Raw genomic sequence first — 16875 nt, 5'->3', positions numbered from 1 at the left:
CCAAACATACCCTCAGTGAACAGGGAAGTCTTTGCACGTCGCACCTCCTCCTACAAACCCAGTCAAAACTTCCACTGACTCACTGGGAGCAGAGCTCGATACACTGACTCTCTGCTCCCATCACGCAGTTGAAAAGCAGCACACACTGCACAGAGTTGTTCATATTGCTCAACAAGATGGATGTCTGTGTGAACAGTAAGAGGGCAGCAAATATGGATCACAGGTCTGCTTTGCTCATTCTTTTTGTACGAAATATTGGCCTGTAATTATGATTGACTGAGTCTACAAAAACATACTGCAGTTTAAAGACGACATACTTTAGTACAATCAATGGGGAGAAAAAGTGCATCTTAAAATGTGGAGCCTTGCTTTTGAAACTCAGCATCCTTTCTAGAGTCTTGTGAGAACTTTAAGGCAGAGTTTCCTTTAGCAGACCACAATGCTGAAGACTTGGACAGCTTTCTCAGTGAGGTATCCAAACGAAGCCCTATAACTGAGGCATTGTGGGTTCTTGAGGGTCCATTTTCAGCTGGACATACACAATGGCTGTTAAGTAAAGGCACTCTAGTGTACAGCCTTAGGCAGTGTGTTATTGGCAGTAGGGAAGTGTAAATTTAGTACATCACAGCAGATCCTATAGCAGGTTCCTAGGACAGAGAGGGACAGGAAAGAAAGAAAACATGAGCAAAACACAAAACAAGCTCGCTGAAGCTTCTAGGGAGAAGGTCCTTCCTCTTCTCACCTCCCCACCTATCTTCTACATATCTAGTGGCAGACTGCTTTGGACAATCAGCTTTTTTCCTTATCCCTCTATGGCTGCTCTAGAGGAAATGATTGACAGCTGGACAGCTGTCCAGTGAAGCCTGTTTGCTCAAACCCTGCAGGGCCAACGCGTGGCCCGTCTACCCCTTAAATTCCACTTAGGCAACCTTTGAACATTTCTCAAAAATTAGCGAGATTCAAGATGACTCCCGTGCTGAGTTACAGTGTGCAGCTGGGTCTGTGACAGTCTGCTTCAGAAGTCTGAATTGCAGGGGAGCGCTAATTTATTCCTTGTTTTTTTAAAAAAACCATAAGGGTAGCACATTCCTGGAGACCTGACAGCCCGAATACGTTCACACAGGCTGGTATTCAGGAGCGCACAGCTGCTATACTATGGCATACAGTCAGACAGCTTCCAAGGACATTGGTCATATTTGTTCAGAGCTGCCTCAGCAGTCTCTATTCTTTTTCCTCAAACTATTACGGCAAATTTTGTGAAGATGCTGAAATACAACTGCCTACGCAGATACCACTATCTCTCTATTTACTGTTTTTTACAGCCGTTTTAAAAACATCTCTTATGAACTTACCATTAAGTCCTTGGCAGTGCTTTTCCTCTCTTTAGTTCTTTGTGTTAGAGACCCTTGAAGCATGAAGTTTCTGTTAAACGTTCTGACAGTGGTAACTGGAGAACCATCTATTTTTTCACCTGGGAAAAATACAAAAGGAGAGACTTTTCACATAACTGATTGAAGCAGATGTAACAATACTCATGAAGAGTCGCAGCTTCTAGAGAGATAAAACTTCCCCTAAGACACGTGAGGAAAGCTGGATTTAATTTAAATGAAAAACAGCAGGCTGTGATACTCCAAATTTATTAAAGTTTGAGGCTGTGTCCATCAGTGGAATTATACAAGAGTAAAACAAGAGCACTGCAAGGTGAAGCAGGCCCTAAAATTGTCAGAGATAATGCACTGTGGTGTTAAAAAGAAAAAAAAAAAGAAAGAAAACATGAAAGAACAAAGCACTTCATTTTATAAAGCCAAATCACAGCCATAGCCTAACATACCAGGAACATCTCTGAGCCACACCATATGGACCGAAATCAGCAGACAGAGGCTTTAATAAAGCAATGGTGGCTTGTGGAGGGTGGTAACTGGGTTTTGGTAATTAAACACTGTGACTGCATAGGCCTCACAGCCAAACCCCAGGCATGCCAGTGTAACAGCGTCCCTGCTGCAGGACAAGTATTCAGCGCTTCTCATTTGCTTTTCCCAACCTTCTGCTCCTGCTCCTATTAATTTGCCACTGTCACAACTTCCACAGAAGGCGGTGATGCTTTTTAATGTGACAAATGGGTATTTTATGTAATGCAACTACAATGGGAAATGAGGAGGGTGGACACGTTTAGGCTTTCTCTGTTCATTTTATGACTTAATCTTTCCCCTGCTTCACCGATCTGTACATTATTGAACCTTATAAAGACAGACTCTATATAGGATGTACACAATAACTTAAGTGCACCTTTTATTGGTGGAGCTGGAAGTTTTCTCCTCTGCTGTCTTGATGTGTCTATTGTATGCATCTGGAAAAAACACATATGTATTACTCAACTCCATTACAGAAAAAGAGGCAAGATTTCCCCAATGTATTTTTGAATACTACATAATGTTCTGGCACCTGGTTTGTTTGCTTTTGATCCCGTTTCCTTGTCAGGCGAACACATGGAGCCACGTTCAAGCCTGCAACAGTGAGAGCTGATATTCTGCTCTCAATATCTGAAATCTTCAAAGAAAATAAAAGAGAGAGACAGACAGATGGGGAGGGGGAAAAAGAAGTTTTAAAATTACTGTGGATGCCACTACTAAAATATATCCCTCCCCCAGTCAAATTCTCTTTAATCAAAAAATATAAACAGATGGCTAATTTCTTCAGCAATTCTGACACTTTCCTGTATTCTTTAGTCCTGATGTTAAAAGGGGCTTAATTTGTTAGTAAAGATGGAGTAAAAGAACAATCCAACCTACCGTGTGACTCCAAGGAAGAAGCATTTTACTCCTTTTGAGCAAAAAAAGAAAGGAGGAGAGAAACCCCCCATCTGCCATCTCCCAGTTACCTTTAGCTGCATAATCCCAAGTTCATTCAAGCCGTGTTTTTCAAAGGCTACATTCAAAGAATGACTTTGTGGGACATAGTTCCTAATTCAAAATTAATTTCATGCACGCGCCAAGCACATCCTCCCTCACAAAATCTAAACATTTGACCTTAAATATTTATAACGTACGTGTTAAACACAAACATGCATAAATGCAGGTACACACTATGTAAAAACACTCAATGGAAACCAAATTGCTAGGAAAACCAAAAGTCCAAGAAAAGAAGCATCTGGGGGGGAAAGCAGGCTGACGCTGAGACTAGCGGAAACAAATGTTGCCAAAAGGGAAGGAAGCATCAGAGAAGTCAGAGGTACAACCCGACTCCTCATTCACGACGACACCTGAAGCTGTTCATTCTGCAGAAGACCTTCCGTTGGCCTCTATCATCTTCCTCGCATAACTTAGGCCTCTCTCCTCCTCACCTCCCACCCCGGTTAACAAATTTACTGTAAAATAACGACTGAAGCCAACAAAACGTCACTGCCAGTTTGCCACCTAGTGCAGCAGTGCCCTTCCGACATCAGAGAGATGCCAGACTCTCAGATCTTTGCTCAGTCCTAATCGGAACATGCTACTGCTCAGCAAAATAACCAGGGACGTCCTGTTAAAGCCCAGCACGGGCAGGTCAGAGTGCTTCGCTTGGCACAGACGGGTCAGTGAAACCTTTGGGAGTGAGTTGCTAAGCAGTGCCATCCCCTCGAGGTCTGGCAGCGTTACCTCCCTCAGCTTTTAGCACGAGATTGCGATGTTCTCTCCCGAGCCCCAGACTTTCCGGAGCCGGCTAGAGAGACACTAGATCGCAGCCCACAGGAGCAATTGACTTTTGGGGGGGATGTGTGCTGCTTAAGCGGCTAAATCCCAAGCGCTAGGCTCTCCGCTTGGCTGGCCGGCTGCCTGCCCTTGGCCTTTTTCAGCAGAACGGTACCAACACTGGCTTCTTTTATAAAGTACTTTACAATCTGCTGATTAGATAAACGCCCAAGACTGCATTTGCAGTGTTGACAACAGCGTGTGACGTGACGCAGAGCGCACCACGCGAGCTGCCCGGGAGCAAGGAGCAGGTTCGGCATTAGTATTGCAGCGAGAGGCTGTTGCTCTCCCACGTCCGAAAACAAGCTGGGGGAAGGACCAAACAGATACAGCGTATCTGGCTGGGCTGAGTTACGCATCGCGGTTAAGCTTTGCTCAGCTCCCGAGATGCAGCCAGCATCCTCGGCTCGTGACTTCACTGCGGTACAAAAGAACATTGAAAGTAAGTGCGCGCGGACGAAAGGTAAGCGCGAGGCAAGGCAGCGCGAGACCCGCAGGGAGGGAGGAGCCGCTGTCCTCACCTGAAGCTCTGCGTGATGAACCTGGGCAGCTGCTGTGGCCACCTGATCCTCCAGATCGGCCAGCTCAGATTCTGCCGTAACGCTGTTGATCTTGCGCGCGGCGTCCTCCAGGTTGGTCAGCTGCCCCTCCAGCCCGTACACCGTGCCGGCTGTCAAGTACACCTGCAGGGCCAAGGCAGGGAGAGGTGTTTTGTTGGGATTTCTGGGATTTCACGGAGGTCTGAGCAGACTGCATCTTCCGCGATGCCTTTGAGCGCCCCTCCTTGCTAACCCACTACGGGGAGACTTACCTGGCAGAGGAAAGTCAGGGGGGAATAATCTGAAAACGCACATCCACAAAGAGAAGGGAGGCGTGAGGTGGCTGCGCTCCAAATTTCATAGGTGCTACAATGGTATTCCAAAACAGAGTTGTTCCAGATTCACCAGCAAAAAAAGAAAGCTGAAAAGTTTGCTTTTTTTTTGTTTTTGAGAGGCAATTGCATAACAAAACCCCTGTAGTCTACAAGGGGAAAAGTCAACATATCACACCTCGTATAAAGCTGCGGTTATTGAAACATGCCTAATGCCTTCTGGCAATCAAAACTGTAAGAATAACTGTTCAGCAGTGTATGTTTATTAATTTCTTATAGAGTAACTGTGCTTACATTTACAACACAGTTTTCCATCCTATCCTGCTCTCACCCAAGTATACAGCAGCCAAAAAGTTCCCGCCTCCTGGCCCTTTGGAGGGAATCTGTGGAGAGTCAATGGACTTATCTGGGCCACGTAAAAGAGAAGAACAGATTATCATTTAGAGATCTTCCATAAAAAAAACCCAACTTTAATATTTTGACCCACCTACGATACCTCTGATAACTGCAGGTAAAGGTTTCATTTCCTATTCAGCTCCTCAGAGCAATAATTCATGAAACACTGTGTTTTATGTTTCTTTTATTTCACAAAGAAATCTATGGTACATGGCCCCATGGAGGTCTCTGGTTTATAGAAAAGTGTCATTTTCACGCATTAGCTTTTGACATCTGTGCTTAAAATTGTGCAGACCCATGCGAAAATTCTGCACCTTCTGCCTATTTACGAGATAGTCAAGAGACTGTTTCCATGAGGCTGGTAACAGCACGATGGAATGAAAGAGATATTCTGGTTTTCCCCACTGGCAGCATCACTCACTGTAAAGACCGTGGTGCTACAAAACCAGCATGAATTAAACATATTCTGTGGCTGACTTCATGGTTCAAGGGGAAAGCAAACAGGATCTGAACCGGATCCTTGAGCAGATACCTTCACTTCATGCATGTTTTCCATTCAAGTCATTGTATCTGCCTACAATTCCTTGGTTATTCAGTCCTTTGACATAACAGGTATTCAATAATTTCTGGCCATGCTGTGACTTTATGGACCAAAAATGGTGGAGAATGACTAGATTAAGTTTTAAGTGTTTAATTTTCATTATTTTGTATTTTATTATTGTTTCTTAATCGCTTGCAATTCTCTTTTTTCTTTTGTACCAGTTGTTTTGAAGCATAAATGTATACACATTTTTTCATGCATGTCACTTTGCTAAGAAAAAAATTAACTACATCTTGTATGAACTGCATCTTGTAAGACCACGGTCTAACTGCAGGCACGAAATCTTTGAAAAATGTACCTAGAACAAATAAGCAATCTGATTTAACATCTCTGCTGAAGTACTTGGAGACAGAGGTGGGCCATAAAGTTAACATGCTGACTTAAATAGAAATGATTCTGCTTTCATGGGTTTTAATTATTCTTTCCATTCATTTAAATGATACATCTTTGTGGTGCAACATACCACAGCCACTTCAGATTAAAAGGTGATTTTTTAAATTTCCCTATCATGTCTAAAAGGTCAGAGAAAGAAGAAAAAGGAACATTATGAACAGAAACATGTTTAGAAAGGTAAAGAAAAGGTGCGTTTAAATACAGCGCTGAAATTCTCTGCACAATAAGTTCTACTTTTCAAGAGGGGGAAAAAAAAATCTAAAGAAATTAGGACTGATAGAAAAATATGGGTAGGGAAGGTCATCAATGTTTTTGTAACTCAATCAGCCCCTACATTTTTTAAATTTCAATTTTATTAAACATTTTCCAGCTAGATCCAAAGAAAATATTTTTCTAAAGAATATTCTCTTTACCCGAACAATTGCTGTGCTTCCAAACAGCAATGGGGTACTTGCAGGTCTCCAATAAATTATGCCGTTATGCATACTTTCACATTCAAATTGTGGACAGTTATTTTGCTACCACTTAGCTATGCACAGCTTCCACTAAAACCCACCCGAACCTGTGCTGGTACAGGTGGCCCGACATTCTCCCCGCTGATGCATGCACAGTCCCTGAAATGCTACAGAGAGCAAAACCAAACTGTCTATATATACCTCTTCCAAAATTTGCTGCAAAGATGATGTGCTGCATGCAGATGTGCCCCCAGCTGCACTGGGAAAAGTTATGGATTCCTGGATTTCTAAAGGCTCTTTAACTTTGCTATGGAGTGCGGCGATGAAATCTTGATACCATGAAGGTCTGCCACATACTTGCAATCCTGTGTGGGGCAGAGAACGATGTAGCGTGGGGGCACACCAAGGCTGAGCCGGACACCTTACGAATTGTGCAGGGAACTGAGAGAAGCTAAACCAGGGATATGCTGCAAGGAGGGCAATGCCACAGCAAGACATGCTCTCCCTCCGTGCCCAGTCTCTGCTCAGGGAGAAATGCTTGGCCCGAATGAATGACTAGAGGCCACGGCAGCACAGATACCACAGCTCCACAAGGATGGGAGAGATTGTCAGATTGTAATTGGGGGAAAAAAAAACCACCTCAGATAGTTTACAACACAGTTCTCAGAAAAAAATGTGGGAAGAACTCCCAATATTGCTCTCTGTCCTCCTGAGAAATTTCTTAGTTTTAAAGATGTGGTCCAGCCTGGACTTGGTTTTTCGTTCTGTATTCACTGTCCTGACAGACGCATTCTGTGGTGTGTGGAGCTAGGATGCTTCAGTATTCACAGAGGAAAAAAAATCTCCATCTATTATTCTGAAAAAAATTAATCAAACTCAACTAGAAGTTGTGGAAGTGTGTCTGTCATGTAAGAATGAAAGGGATACCATGGCGGGTGGCACGAGGAAGTCACTTTGCTCGCCACAAGCTCAATTTATACTCTTCTCCGGGCACTAGAGCAGCAACTGCTATGGGAAGCCTACCATTCAACAGAGGTCCATATCAGAGCTGCCACGTGTCCCGTGTCTCATTGACCCATCCTCTTGTCCTGCCCTCCCAGCCCCATGGGGGAGGACTCCCAAACCTATATTGCTTGTTTGTTTTGAGTTCCCCTCCCAGAGAGGAGCTGGGGGCATGGCCGCTGCGTGCAGAGCAGGCTCAGGTAGCTGTGGTGCCCCATGATGGAGGGCAGGAGATGGCAGCAACCAGAACCAGGACAGTGTGTGGGAGCGAGGTAGAGCAGGAGCACCTCAGCTGGCATAGCGGGATGCCTGGGAAGGCCGAGCAGAGGTGGGAAAGAGAAGTTTGGAAGCCAGGGTATGATTGAAAGCTGGTTGGGGGGGGAGCGAAGGTGCTCTGGGGTGGGTTGGAGGGCATCCTGTTGGTGTGGGCAGTGGGACAAGGTCTGAGATGGAAAACGTTTTGGAGCAGATGAGGTTTAGAGGTGTAGGTTCTAGTTTGGGAACCTCCAAACCGAAATAGGGATGGGAGATTTGCTCTCAAAACAGGTGTGATGAGAGGGACTGGGGACTTGTGGGACTGGTGGGAGGAGTCTGGAGTAAGACAGGTCCAGTGGCAGGATTGGCTGGCCCTAGCCTGGGGCTGTTGTGGAAGTACGTTTCTGTGAAGGAAACTGATTTTATCCCCCAAGAAGAGATTCTGTCTTTGAAAGTTTTCCGGGGGCTAAAGAAAACCAGGCTCTATTTTCTTGAATTGATCAGGATGTTATAATGGGACAGCCCAGATTCCTACGTGATCTTTAAAAGCTCCTAATGAAGGGAAAAAATGACTGACATGTAATCATTTAAATGTAGGAAGAAGAGAAAATCGAAAGTCACAAGTGTACTAACTCCATTAAGCGAATGCATAAAAATTTCCAATGAGTAGTGATTCCCCTCTATGATTGAGCATTACACTTTTCCTTGCAGATGACAGGTACTCACGAAAAAGGACGAGTGATGTGGACGTGGCCAAACAGAAATGTTTGTTGAATTTGTCTTCTCCAGCCTGCTCTTTTTAAGAAGTGCAGCAGGCAGCTCCGGCTGCCTGGGTGCTCAGCACAGTAAGGTGGGGAAGCGTGGGGGGAGGAAGAGCTCCTCCACTTTTTCTGTGTGACAGGGGACATGCTTTCCCTACCTGGCCTTGCAGGAATGAGGCTGTGCTGGGACTTGGAGACGTGCGGTTTCAGCGAGGCACGGCACAGCCACGCACAGCCAAAGAGGTTCAGAAGGCTCAAGTTAACTTTTGAGGTAGGGATTCTAAAATTAGTTGTAAACCCCAACGTATCCAACTTGCTCCCTCCTCCAAATGTTTTAAAGCACGCATTAAAAAAACCACACCCAACTACACAGCTGAGTACCCCTTTGAAATAGGACTTTTTGTTGTGTTTGTGTATTTGTTTAATAACCCAAAATTAATCCTGAACATCCACTGATTGCCTATGCACTTTCCCTTTCCATTTGGCGCGCGCACACACACACACACAGACAGAGGTACGCTCACTCACACGTGTGACACTTTCACATACTGATTCATGTTCTTACATTTTCTTCCAGCGTGGTGAGCTGCTCATCGAGTCTGACGGGGTCCGTCCCCAGTGGGAACGTCCCTCTTCCTCTGTCCTGAACATCAGCTGGGAAATCACAGGGACTGGTGGATTCTGCTATCAGTTCTTCAGTGGCATTGATGACTTTCAGGACCTCTGTAGATATGTTGCAGAGAGAGACAGCAGAGTACTTCTGTTTTGTTACAAGAGTAGACAGAGAAAACAGCATTAAATTAGCACGGAGGGGTAATATGTAAAATCACCTTGCTAATAGCTGTAGCTTTAGCCATGCTAAAACAATACACCTGGCTAACTGCTGCGAGCAAACGCAAGAACCTTGTGATGAAACTGGAAGCTACTTGTCTTTTTCTCCCTCTCTTTTTCACCTACGCACACCGATACAGCATGCTAAATAACGTACACGCGCAATTCTTCCATAATGCAATTTCTACTGAAGGGATGGTCCAAATCTTATCCCCAAGGGGCATACAAATATCCAGCTTTAAAATCCAAGTGAGCTAGATAAGGATATTTTTGCAACAGTGCTTTAAACAGGTTTTAAAACACAATCTTCCCGTTTGAGTACTGGCAAACAGATGTGGAATCATCTGCCTCCGTATCCACAGGAGTTATCGCACTGCAGCTGCAAACACGGGAGAGCAATCTTCACCAGCCCTATCAGAATGGCAGTTTACAAAGATGTTTGCTATGAATTATATGATAGCCCCAAATAACAAAGGTTGAGCTATACGTGTGTAAACACTTGTATTCTGATTTTTTAAAATGTCAGTTTACTTTTTTTTTTTTAATATTTACTAAATAAATTTTATCAAATACCAAGGAAAAGCGTGCAGTTTTATCCATGTGTGGGGTTTTTTTTAACAACTATAAGCCTTTTTATCAGTGTTCCTGATTTGTAATTTGTAACTAACTATCCTGATTCTGACGATTCTCACAGAGCTTTACACTTCAGGACAACTTCTCTGACGGCAATAAAATTTCACCTGATGTGCCCTCAAGCATCAAGCTCAACATCCAAACTATGCAGCTTGGAGACTGAGCCAAAGCCTGTTAAAGCCAATACAAACATTGTCACTGAATTTACGTGCAATGTCTTTAGTGTTGCTTTGCCAAAAGAAAGTGTGGGAAGTTTAAACCTATATTTCATTCATTCCTCAAACCTGCGAATACTTATGCATGTGAATCTGTAAATTTTTCCACAAATAAAGTATCTGAGGATCAAAACTGAGGAAACAGTCAGTCTTTGGATTCTGTATAGTAAATTATACCGTACAGAAAAGTATAACTGATTAAAAATGTCTGCGTGTTAATGTAAACACTGTATTAAACAACATGTCAGCTGCCCTCCTAGGCAGGATATAGGAAAAATAACCTTCCTTTGTTTCACACACAAACTCTGGTGGGTTTAACTCGAAAACCTCTTTTATCATCTTTTTCCTTGTAATTAGTTGTTCATTTTTATGTTAGGTAAGACTTTTACAGAAAACCTACTTTTTTTAAGCAGTGTGTGCTCAGTCGTTGCGCATCAATACCTTACGACATCTTTAGCACTGTTACTGCTCCGAATTACAAAAAATAATTAGATACATGAGATTAAAGAGAAGGAGAACAAAGCAAATACAGTATGCTACAGCACACAGATCTTTAGCTTGTTAGGACAGTCCACACAGCCCCAGACAAGCAGGCCTAGGACTCTCTTACTGAGAACAAATACTTGAACCCCATAAACAGCCTACTGTTTTTTCCATTTATTTTCACAAGTGCCAATTAGGTTTAAAACAGATCAATAATTTTATAGGACAGAAGAGGAAATCAATGTTACTTTGTTTTATTATTTGCTTTTACAAGCATCTAATTCTTATTCTATTCTGAGTGGCGAACAAAAAAGGATAAAGGCCAGACACTACATTTTCTTCATCATCTTCACTGATGTATGTTCTCCATTTGAAGAACTTCAGTGTTCATTATTTCTCACACTTTTTATTATCCTTTGTAGCTAATGATGGATTCCCCAAAAAGATGAAATTAATTTAGAAAACAGTGTTCTTACACCAGAATATGAGAATCCATATTTGGCATTTATTACAGAACAATTACTGCAAAACAGTTTTTTTTTGTTTTTGTTTCCCTGGTAGAGTGTTCTGTGAAAGGAAGCTTTATGAAATCAAGATTTTGAGTAAAATACCCTACCTTGTCAGTAGGTAATGGAGAGGGGAAGAAAAGTTCAATGAGAAAGAAATGTGATTTTTAGCTTTTCTAGAATTTTGGTAACTTCTTTGGTGGCAGATGCTGTTTGACTTTTAAAACCAAAGATTTGCTTCACATTAAATGTTGCACAAGGCAGCTAAATGCATGTTCATAAAATGTTTGCGTCAATGAACATATCTCAGTATCTACATATCTGCAGGTATCTACACGCAGGAGTCACAACATTAAAGCTTTTCTTTAAGCTTGTAAAATATCTGCTTTTACAGTATAACAAGGATACAGCACTAGAGTTTAAACACCATAAAGAAATACATTGCAAGCAAAAGTGATTTTCCTTAGACTACATCTGAAGAGTAGATCTCCCAAAACTTTAGAGTGCAAGCAATATTTCAAAGTATTTAAAACTAAACTTAAGTTTTCTGCTAAAGGGTATTTAGAACTCAGCTTTGCTCTGGTCTGCATTTTACAGAGAAGTAAGAAGATATTAACGTCTGCCCAAGGGAGACATAAAATCAACATTCGGGGAGTTCAAGGGTTCTCAAATTGGAAAAATTGGATACTCAGTTAATGGTTTTGCATACAATATTACCTCTTTTTTTTTGAGCAACTGTCAAAAGCTGTTATAAGAGCTCATGTTCCAAAATGGCAAAATGGCCAATTTGCAAATGTAGTGGGTTACTCCAGATATAACTAATTAACATGTGTAAGGAGGGGGGAAAAAAAAAAAGAAAAAAATGAGAAGAAATAAAGAAGAAAAAGTGTCCTGGATTTTGGATTTCTAGGGCTTCACAGTCCTGTCCCCTCCCCAACCACCCACGTCAAACTTAGGAGTTATGAGGTTCTATAAAAATCACCTAAAATTCACAGACACACACACACTGAGATCATCCTGGTAGGTGGACATTTCAAATTGCTCTAAAGACCTCTTGGCTGTTTAATTTATCTTGCCCTTGCAGGAAAGGTCATCAAAGAGACAGCTATCATGCCATGGTGAAGTCTCTCCCATCTGTCTTGTGGAGCAAGTCAAAGAACTAATATGGATGTGATAGACGCAGAAAGCAATCTTTGTTACAAACATGGAGCACAGAAAAGCTAAGTGCAACCATTCTTCTTGAAACACTGGGATGCATTCTGATTTCAGCTGTGCTTTCCTATTTCTGGATTAGCATCACCCCTCCCAAATGAAACAGAAGCAGCTGATCCAAATTTGAATTTTTGTACTGGTTATGAGAATCTCATTTTTTACTGAATCTGAGATGAATAGGTTAATGGAATGAAAAAAACATGCATTTACCCTTTTTATGATAATTAATGTTCACGCTCACAAATACGTTAAGACACAGTCAAAAGAAGATGCTCAATTTCCCAAGTTCTTTGTGGAAGAGTTTTCAAACCAAGGAAATACTAAAAACCTGTGTGCGTGAGAGCACCTACACACGGATGTGCGCCTGTGTATTGAATATAACAAACAGCATCTTGTAAAACTTCTTTACCATCATTTCTATGTGAGGATGGACAGATGGAAAGGATTCCGGTTTCGCTGAAGATAACATTTCGGTGGTCTAAGCTAGCTCTTGCTGGCTGTTAGCCGTTTCCCTCTCTTCTGCTGTCTCTTTCTTTTCCCTGCTGATGCTGCAGATACTTCCTTTGGTTTTTTTTACTTAAGGATGCTACACTGGAAGCTGCGTTATACAACAGTATTTGAATCCTTGCACAAGGTAACGGAAGTAAAGCAGGATGATAAAACTGAAGCAATGTAAGTGTCCAAACTGCTGAGAGTAGGTGAGCATTAAGTCATTGTACATGTCTACAGCCTATGACATCTCCACATCGTTTCCTTTGCATGAACATTATTGCTTTCATTTTTAATGCTCCTAAAGTAGTTAAGTTCTCCACTTGAGCTATTTATTTTCTCCACAATGTACTCAGCTGTTAGCATTTTCTCTTTTTTGCTACTACCATGTTATGGCATCGTTAGGCTCTGTTAAACTGGCATGGGAGGCAGTGACTTGCAATTCAGTAGAGAACAGTTGACATCAACAGTTAGATCAAAAAATAGAACAAGGGAAACTTGCAGCCCTGGCAATATTGACCATGTCGGAGATGACTTGTAGTGCAATAATTTTTAGCTCTGGTCTCAAGCTGGTCCCAGCTGCATGTCCATTTCTCAGTTGATATCCTCATTTTTTTGTAGGGAGTTCAGGGGGGCTGGGGAGAGGACAAGTTCTGCTTTGCCACTGGTTGATTCACCTTTTCAGAGTAACCTGACTGAATCCAAGCTTGATGAAAACAAAACCAAAGCCCAAACCTGCATCCTCATCTCCTCACCCCATTGGGAGTTCATTGTACAGCTTTGGGAAGGCCCTGAAATGCCCACCAAAAGTCCATCTCCTTCACAGGCAAACAAGATCTGGGACACTGGCCAAGCAACGGCGTGGGAGGAACAGAGACATCAATGCCCAGCCATCAATGGCAGTCATCAACCCTAACCTTCAAAAGATCTTTTGGCCTAAAAGTGAGCCCTAACCACTTATTACCACAAAGACTGAGAAAGAAAGCCAAAATTTGCCTTGATATTTGGGGGAAGACGAGTATACTTTGATAAACTGTGGTATTATGGAATTACTTTTCTGTGCAAGTTTAAGACTTCCTGCCTTGACTTTAACATCAATATCTTCATTTATGGGCGCTCATTTAGAAAAAGAAAGCTAAATTATCTAACCGAGTGAGCTATTATTCTACTGACATTCTCTAAAGTATGACACAGAGAAATACAGTCTCTTTTTGGTATTAGATTTTTACTAATGAATTCAATCCACTGCCCTAATGTAGTTACAGATACTATTCCTAATAATATGTAATGCCTCATTTCTAGAGACAAGTTTCCTATAATCATGAGAAAGGAAGTTTTTTTCCAAGAGGTGAAATATTATGGTCCAAGCTGGAAATGGAAATATTTAAATCTTAACATCCGCACAAGATTCTATAAGAGTATCTATAATGGACACAAGCTGATGACATTGCACAAATGGGAAAATATTTTTTCTTTAAAATCATCCTTGATACTTTCACTAAAGAAAACCAAGATGATTAAAAGGTGATTAAAATTCATAGCACAACATTTAACTCTGAGAGTAAGGAAAAAAAGAAAAAGTTGAGAGGAGTGTTTTGCTGAATTAAGCATCAACTTGACACAAAAAAGCGATTCTTATTTTATGACTGAGAAAATGCTATGGAATTAATTTGTTTACCACTACAAACGAGATACTAAAAATAGCATTTATTTTAAAATACAAGATGAGTATATATTTGCTCAGGGAATAAAATGAAAATCTGTTTTCAATCTGATTCTCATAAGCTGAGACTCAAATAGCATAGAATATGAAACCTCTTTCCATCTAGACCAATGATAAGCAATAGACATTACCAGCAATGTGAGAAAAGTGCCTAATCACTGTGTACAATCTCTACAATGAATTAAGGGTTTTATTTTTTTAAATTGGGAGCTTAGAAAGGTTTGTGAAGACCACTACGGTCAGAAACTGCTAAAAATCTTATTACTGACATAAAATTTGATTTTTTCCTTCCAAGTTTATTAATGTAGGTAAGTATATGAGAATAGGAAGATCATACACCTTATCTTTGTCTTCTGTTCTTTACTGATAAAATCACATCACAGAGCCAAATAAGAGAGCCAGTCTGCTCCACATGTCTACTTCATGCTCATCACTCCCATCATAACACAGGGCTAGCTGCGATTATAAAATAATTATAAAATAGTTTTCTGCAATGATTATTGATTTTGGCTAAAAGGTATGAGTTTTCAGGCCTGATATTTCCAGGGAAAAATTTTGAGTTTTAGAATTTTGCTTGGGAAATGTGGAAACCCTCAATATCACTTTATAGCATCTCTTACTATGTAAGAGATGTAAGAAGACACAGACAAAACAAAGCATTCTCACCTGCTGCAATACAGTGGATAAAAACTGCAACTTTAAATGAAGATCAAAAGCCTTTTGTTTTTCCTAGGTAGTGGGAAAGCAGTTAAATAAAAAGGCAGAAAGGTTATGTTAACAGCTACAGAAGTTAACATTTATATAGGTTCAGTCTTACAAAGAACTTTAGGATGAACAGCAAGGATAAAGAAACTAGCAAGTATAAAAGACCATAAAATTTAGATTTTATATCTATTACTAAAATATTTAAAATAAAGCAATGCCTAATTTATTTCTGTTTGTGGGATTTAGAATACCAGATCTCATTAAGACAGATATTGCAAATGACACATCATTTATTATAAAATTAAACAGATGGGAAATACTGATTTCCACCATCACAAAACAAAGTGGCGCTAGCAATAGAAAAATATGTTTGCAGCAGTCTTGAGAAAAAGAAAAGCCAGATATCTTCAATGTTTTTGGTCTACACGATTGTGATTTTGATACTGTGTGTGCTTCTAGTTACAAAAGGGTCTGTACCTCACTTACGCCACAGTCAGATGCTCACGTCGGAAACACCGGGGCTGAGTTAAGACATCACATGCCAAATCACTTCCTACTGTTTGCTGATGTCCCTCTCCTGGACTTCACTGTCCCAAAGCAGACAAGTAAAACCCTTCATACTACCACTCTCCAGTGTCAACGCACCAACCAAAATACCCAGGAGTTTCTCAGCAACGTTTTCAGTTCAGGGAGTTGCAAGATTACCATGATGAAAACTACTACATCATCTTCTGTGAGGACAGTGCATGCACCAGCACAAAGGATTAACGGAAGCCCAGCCACCAGCAGACACAGGATCTCTCTCGTTATTACAGCACTGCTGTTATAACATCACAGCCGTCCCCACTGTGATGCTTTAATGGGTCTGTGATACAGAGGACGGGTTCACTGCCATGTGCACATCCAATGCCATTCTCCAGCTCCATCAAGGCCACGAGCATATTTCTCTCCAGTGATCAAGTTCCATGAGCCCTTCCTCGCCTGACCTCCCTCGCTGAGCCCTGGCCACCCTCTCCATGGCCAGCCCCAGGCATAGCCACCAGCGTACACCACGCCAGGGAGCTGGCTGCCTCTTCTGCTGCGGTACGATGCACCCATGTCTGCAGCTACAGCCTATTCCTCTTGCTAACGAGAGGCGCCGGGCAGATTTTCTAACAAGTGTCAATCTCGTTATACCAGTAGCCGAAAAATGCTAATTTACCTGGTGAAATATGTGAGATGTATTCTCTCAAAACAAAGAATATAGGCCCCTGGCACAAATGCACGTGAAGATGATGCTCATAGTGCATACTTTTTTCCCCCAGCTAAAGTTTTATAAAACCAAAGACGAACAAAATGTTTCCAGAGAATGAAGGCATAAATATTTTATGGAAAGAATATTTATGCTGTTATTCATACTGTCAAGCAACTTTGAGATTTCACTTAGGGAACAGGATCTCACTGTGCTACTTAACAAACTGACTTACAGGTTGTCATTTGGAAAAGCGCTATTCTGTGCCTAGCCGTGTAATAATGTCAACAGAAACCAGCAGGATTCAAACAAAGTTACTAAGAGGTTGTAAGAGTCTGAGCCGAAGTAAACACATAAAAGGATTAAAAGAAATTCCTCGAGCACA

At 41.6% G+C, this 16875-nt stretch overlaps 1 protein-coding gene across 1 annotated transcript in view; it reads right to left on the bottom strand.

Moving 5' to 3' along the window:
* Nucleotides 1-614: 614 nt before the first annotated feature.
* Nucleotides 615-16875, bottom strand: part of MYRIP (myosin VIIA and Rab interacting protein) — a gene marked incomplete at both ends in the record, with an annotated part of 220956 nt that continues 204695 nt past the window's right edge. Inside the window, 7 exons of the mRNA XM_082479170.1 lie at nucleotides 615-647; nucleotides 1353-1471; nucleotides 2287-2347; nucleotides 2443-2547; nucleotides 4250-4411; nucleotides 9028-9222; nucleotides 15221-15283. Coding sequence (XP_082335296.1) covers nucleotides 615-647; nucleotides 1353-1471; nucleotides 2287-2347; nucleotides 2443-2547; nucleotides 4250-4411; nucleotides 9028-9222; nucleotides 15221-15283 — 738 coding nt within the window. The remainder of the gene's footprint in view (nucleotides 648-1352; nucleotides 1472-2286; nucleotides 2348-2442; nucleotides 2548-4249; nucleotides 4412-9027; nucleotides 9223-15220; nucleotides 15284-16875) is intronic.

Source organism: Vanellus vanellus (assembly GCF_965231255.1).
Source record: "Vanellus vanellus genome assembly, chromosome: 2".
NCBI classification, from domain to species: domain Eukaryota; kingdom Metazoa; phylum Chordata; class Aves; order Charadriiformes; family Charadriidae; genus Vanellus; species Vanellus vanellus.
Note: the sequence above shows the minus strand (reverse complement) of the source record. Positions and strands in the feature narration are given on the sequence as shown.